Below are 6021 nucleotides of genomic sequence, written 5' to 3' on the forward strand. Positions count from 1 at the left end.
CATTCTTCTCGAAACTAGAACAAGCAATCCTAAAATTCATATGGAACCACAAAAGGCCCCGAATAGCCAAAGGAATTTTGAAGAAGAAGACCAAAGCAGGAGGCATCACAATGCCAGACTTTAGCCTCTACTACAAAGCTGTCATCATCAAGACAGCATGGTATTGGCACCAAAACAGACACATAGACCAATGGAATAGAATAGAAACCCCAGAACTAGACCCACAAACGTATGGCCAACTCATCTTTGACAAAGCAGGAAAGAACATCCAATGGAAAAAAGACAGCCTCTTTAACAAATGGTGCTGGGAGAACTGGACAGCAACATGCAGAAGGTTGAAACTAGACCACTTTCTCACACCATTCACAAAAATAAACTCAAAATGGATAAAGGACCTAAATGTGAGACAGGAAATCATCAAAACCTTAGAGGAGAAAGCAGGAAAAGACCTCTCTGACCTCAGCCGTAGCAATCTCTTACTCGACACATCCCCAAAGGCAAGGGAATTAAAAGCAAAAGTGAATTACTGGGACCTTATGAAGACAAAGAGCTTCTGCACAGCAAAGGAAACAACCAACAAAACTAAAAGGCAACCAACGGAATGGGAAAAGATATTTGCAAATGACATATCGGACAAAGGGCTAGTATCCAAAATCTATAAAGAGCTCACCAAACTCCACACCCGAAAAACAAATAACCCAGTGAAGAAATGGGCAGAAAACATGAATAGACACTTCTCTAAAGACATCTGGATGGCCAACAGGCACATGAAAAGATGTTCAGCGTCGCTCCTTATCAGGGAAATACAAATCAAAACCACACTCAGGTATCACCTCACGCCAGTCAGAGTGCCCAAAATGAACAAATCAGGAGACTATAGATGCTGGAGAGGATGTGGAGAAACGGGAACCCTCTTGCACTGTTGGTGGGAATGCAAACTGGTGCAGCCACTCTGGAAAGCAGTGTGGAGGTTCCTCAGAAAATTAAAAATAGACCTACCCTATGACCCAGCAATAGCACTGCTAGGAATTTATCCAAGGGATACAGGAGTACTGATGCATAGGGGCACTTGTACCCCAATGTTCATAGCAGCACTCTCAACAATAGCCAAATTATGGAAAGAGCCTAAATGTCCATCAACTGATGAATGGATAAAGAAATTGTGGTTTATATACACAATGGAATACTACGTGGCAATGAGAAAAAATGAAATATGGCCTTTTGTAGCAACGTGGATGGAACTGGAGAGTGTGATGCTAAGTGAAATAAGCCATACAGAGAAAGACAGATACCATATGGTTTCACTCTTATGTGGATCCTGAGACACTTAACAGGAACCCATGGGGGAGGGGAAGGAAAAAAAATAAAGAGGTTAGAATGGGAGAGAGCCAAAGCATAAGAGACTGTTAAAAACTGAGAACAAACTGAGGGTTGATGGGGGGTGGGAGGGAGGAGAGGGTGGGTGATGGGTATTGAGGAGGGCACCTTTTGGGATGAGCACTGGGTGTTGTATGGAAACCAATTTGTCAATAAATTTCATATATTAAAAAATAAATAAATAAATAAATAAATAAACATTAAAAAAAAGAATAAGTTTGAAGTAAATAAGAACATTGCCTTCTTCCATTTCATATGAACATTTAAATTAATGTCTGAATTCATTTCTTTGACTAATAAAGGAATACAATTAAATTATCATCCTATAGTGAAAATTCTTTATTTTTTCCATACTTTAAAGAAAATTGTGACATAATCTATGAAAAATCTGTTTTATACACATTGTTGTTTTAAACTGTCTCTCTTTGATTAGTAATTGAAAGGAAAAAATGTATTCCCTATTCTATTTGGATTGGTGATTTTGTTCATGTTTATAAAGTCAAGAGGCATGAATCATCAAGTGTATGTTTTGAACCAGATTCCTTTAGAGTATAGCCTCATTTACATTATAAAAATAACTTCCATGTTTTCAGTCATTTTACTATTTTTTCTTATTTTCAAGTTGTTGTGAACTTTTACCTTTTGATACACATGTAAATGCATGTTAGTTGGAAGTAGGAACAAAGGCCAATATGATATGCAAACCTGATGTCCTATTACCCTGGAAGATTGACAGTTATTTTTATTATCAGTCCATTATGTCATTAATGATTTGTTCAAATCTTGAGTTTCCAAAATAGTAAGGACTTCAAAGGAATTACTAACCAATATACATTTTCCTTAGGTAGATATTTTCACCAATTCTTCCATCTCTATACATTTTCTGAAAGACTGAAATTTAACAGCTATCAATTTATACATTTATGTATTTTATCTTTTTTTTTTAAAACAGCTCTTAGTTTTATTGACAATTTCCACATTTTTAAATCTCCATTTCATTTATTTCTAGTATGGCCTTTGTTCTTTCTTTCTCTTTGCCATCTTTGAGCTTAGTTTGTTCTGTTTCTAATTTCTTGAGATGAAAAGTGAGGTTTTTAAAAATGTTTTATTATTTATTTTTGAAGAAGAGACAGAGAGAGACAGAGTGTGAGCTGGGGAGGGGCAGAGAGAGAGAGGGAGACACAGAATCTGAAGTGGGCTCCAGGCTCTGAGCTGTCAGAACAGAGCCAGACACAGGTCTTGAACTCACAAGCTCTGAGATCATGGCCTGAGCCAAAATCATATGCTTAACTGACTGAGCCCCCCAGCACCCCAGAAGAGTGAGGGTTTTTATTTGAAATATTTCTTGTTTCTTAATGTTGGCATTTATGGCTATAGACTTCCTCTTAAAACTGCTATTGAATCATTGCATATGGGTTTTTTATGTTTATTTATTTATTTTGACAGAGAAAGAGAGAGAGAGAGAGAGCAAGAGAGCATCAGCACAAGTGGAGGAGCAGAGAGAGAGGGAGAAAGAGAATCCCAAGCAGGTCCAGCACTGTCAGCGCAGAGCCAAATGCAGGGCTCCATTCCATGAACCTCGAGATCATGACCTGAGCTGAAATCAAAAGTTGGTGGCTCAACCAAATGAGCCACACAGATGCCCTTTATTGTCCCATTTAATTTTACTTTTAATTTTTAAATGTTTATTTTTGAAAGGGAGAGAGAAAAAGCACAAGTGGATAGGGACAGAGAGAGAGAAGGAGACACAGAATAAATAGGCTCCAGGCTCTGAGCTGTCAGCACAGAGCCCAACACAGGGCTTGATCCCACGAGCCATGAGATCATGACCTGAGCCAAAGTCAGATGCTTAACCGACTGAGCCACCCAGGCATCCCAATTGTCCCCATTTTAGATGCGAAAATTGATATAAGGTTAAGTATGTTGCCCAAGGACACAGTACTCACAGGAGTTGGAGAAGGGTTTTCAACCCAGAAAGTCTGGCTTTGTAAGCACATTATTTATCTCTGTGGTCTACTGCCTATGAAAAGATATAATCCTTAAGTAATTCTAGAAATTAAATTAATAACAGAAGTACTCTAATTCTGAGAGTTAAATAATGCTAAGATTCCTAGTACACATTAAATGCAAAAAAAAAATGCTCAGTAACATTACTGTTATGAAAATAGAGACTCTAATTCAAGCAGTTTAAAAGGATTATCAACCGTATACAAATCTGTTATGACTTACAAAACAACGTTTTATTTGCCAGCACACAAACTCTTTGAATACTGATGGCATGAGTTCAAATAAAAAGAGAAAAGTTATACTGAAATGAAGGGAAATAAAATGAAATTTTATGTCAAAAAGAATAACCTGTTTTATATAGGATGCATCTGCCGTCCTTCAAAAAAACATGTAAAGACCAGTGAGGGAGGAAGCAAACTACTACATGTTTCTGGAACTGTCTGTCCAGTACTCATTTCAAAATCTCCCTGAATGAAGGAATTATTTTTATAAACTTGCACTTGTAAGAATATTCAAAATTTAGTGGAGTGGAACATTTGCTCTACAGATACTTCCCATGGGTTTTTTCTCACTCTCCCAAAGAAGCACAGCCTCTATATGTTGCATCATTCACTCTCAGAACCTCCCAGGGTTTGGGATTTACTCCAGTGACTCCTAGACCTACATAAATCTTGCTTCTTCTGGAATATCCATGCCACCGTGACAAAGAGAAAAGAACCAGATCCATTTTCAAGATTGGCAAGACCATCTCTGCTGTGAGCGATAGTTATTCTTTATTAAGTCCATGAAATGTCCAAGTACAAGTGGACAACATGACTGAGAGATGACTTCTATAAATGACTGAGTGTATTATGTAATAAGCAGAGGTGAATCTTACACGCTACGGCAGTGAGTTGCAATTCATTTCACGAAGTTGTAAAGGCAAACACTCGAATGTGTTTTCCTTTTCTATTTGGTGTACTTAAACTTCATTATAATACCTTCACAAGTCGGGTATTTTCTCTGTTATTTGTAGTATGAAGCACTGAGGTAGAAAGTGACAGTGAGATTATGGATATGGACACAATTCCTCTGATGTGGTCAGTGAACGAATAAGAAGGTTTCATATGGAGACAGTCTCTGTTTCAGAGCAAATGAAGCTTCTTATAGAATACAAGCATTGGTATTACGTGTAGTGAGTTCTTGTGCTAAGTGCAATCATTCCTTTTACAGATGTTACTTCAAACTCTATATTAAGGCGGTGGAAAACACATATGATTCTTAATAAGCTGTTTGGTATATTTTTTTCTGAGAGGTACCCATCTTTAGAGATCCATGTCTGTTCAACCTGATTCCAAAATCAGTAACTCCACCTTTCTCCTTACGGGTTTCCCTGGCCTGGAACGGGAATATCCTTGGCTCTCCATTCCTTTCTCCTGTATCTATGCTATGGTACTCTTAGGGAATTGCCTGGTGCTGCATGTGATCCGGACGGAGCCCAGCCTACATGAGCCCATGTTCTACTTCCTGGCCATGTTGGCCCTCACTGACCTGTGCATGGGGCTGTCCACAGTGCACACAGTGCTTGGGATCTTGTGGGGCTTGAGCAGGGAAGTCAGCCTGGATGCCTGCATTGCCCAAACTTACTTCATCCATGGTCTGTCCCTCACAGAGTCTGGAGTCCTTCTTGCCATGGCCTTTGATCGCTTTACTGTCATCTGCAATCCTCTGAGATATACATCCATCCTCACCAATATGAGAATCATCACCATTGGTGTGGCCATTTTAGGGAGGAGTTTCCTGTTCATTACCGCTCCCATTGTCCGCCTAAAGTTCTTCGATTACTGCCATCCTCATATCCTCTCCCATTCCTTCTGCCTGCACCAAGACTTACTTCGGCTTGCCTGCTCCGACATCCGCTTCAACAGCTTCTATGCCTTAGCCCTGGTGATCTGCACACTCTTGTTGGATTCGGTGCTCATTCTCATCTCCTACATCTCGATCCTGCATTCAGTCTTGACTATTGCATCCCGGGACGAGCGGCTCAAGTCCTTGAAGACCTGTGTCTCCCACATCTGTGCTGTTCTGGTTTTCTATATCCCAATTATTGGTTTGACTATGGTGCACCGCTTTGGAAAGCACCTCTCTCCTGTGGTCCACGTCCTCATGGGCAATATCTATATCCTTTTCCCACCCTTGATGAACCCTATCATCTACAGTGTCAAAACCCAACAAATACGTAGCAGGATCCAGAGATGGTTCACTAAACAAAACTGAGTACTAGAAGTTAGTGTGTTCTAAGGAAGGGAAGGTCGTATTTGCAAGAGGAATGACTGATAATGATGTGTAGCAGAAATAATAAATGTATATGTAATATTTAACAGATTAAAGGCATATTTATAGTCATTTCTTAATTTAGTTTTCCAGAGCCGGAGAAATAAGCAGAGAAAGTGTTACTGATCTCATTTCCTAATTTTAAAATTAAGTATAACGTTAACTACACCGACTTGTGTTCCCCAGTGTATCAGTGAGCACTTGCCCAGGTAGTTACTAAGTTTACCGTACCATCCATGCTTTTTGAATTCTAGTTCAGCATGTGATTTTATTTTTCATAGAACTGGTACATCGGTATGTTTACTTGTATAGGACAAATAGCCT

General features: G+C 39.2%; 1 protein-coding gene across 1 annotated transcript; it reads left to right on the plus strand.

Moving 5' to 3' along the window:
- The first annotated feature begins 4698 nt into the window (after positions 1 to 4698).
- On the plus strand, positions 4699 to 5640 carry LOC125177256 (olfactory receptor 51V1-like). Its single transcript, XM_047879405.1, has one exon. The coding sequence runs from the start codon at positions 4699 to 4701 to the stop codon at positions 5638 to 5640; it is 942 nt and encodes a 313-aa protein (XP_047735361.1).
- The last annotated feature ends 381 nt before the right edge of the window (positions 5641 to 6021 follow it).

This window comes from Prionailurus viverrinus, chromosome D1 (genome assembly GCF_022837055.1).
Source record: "Prionailurus viverrinus isolate Anna chromosome D1, UM_Priviv_1.0, whole genome shotgun sequence".
NCBI lineage: Eukaryota > Metazoa > Chordata > Mammalia > Carnivora > Felidae > Prionailurus > Prionailurus viverrinus.

What these genes read in the sequence shown, in the direction of transcription:
- LOC125177256 (XM_047879405.1), top strand. Translation starts at nt 4,699, where the DNA reads ATGTCTGTTCAACCTGATTCCAAAATCAGTAACTCCACCTTTCTCCTT.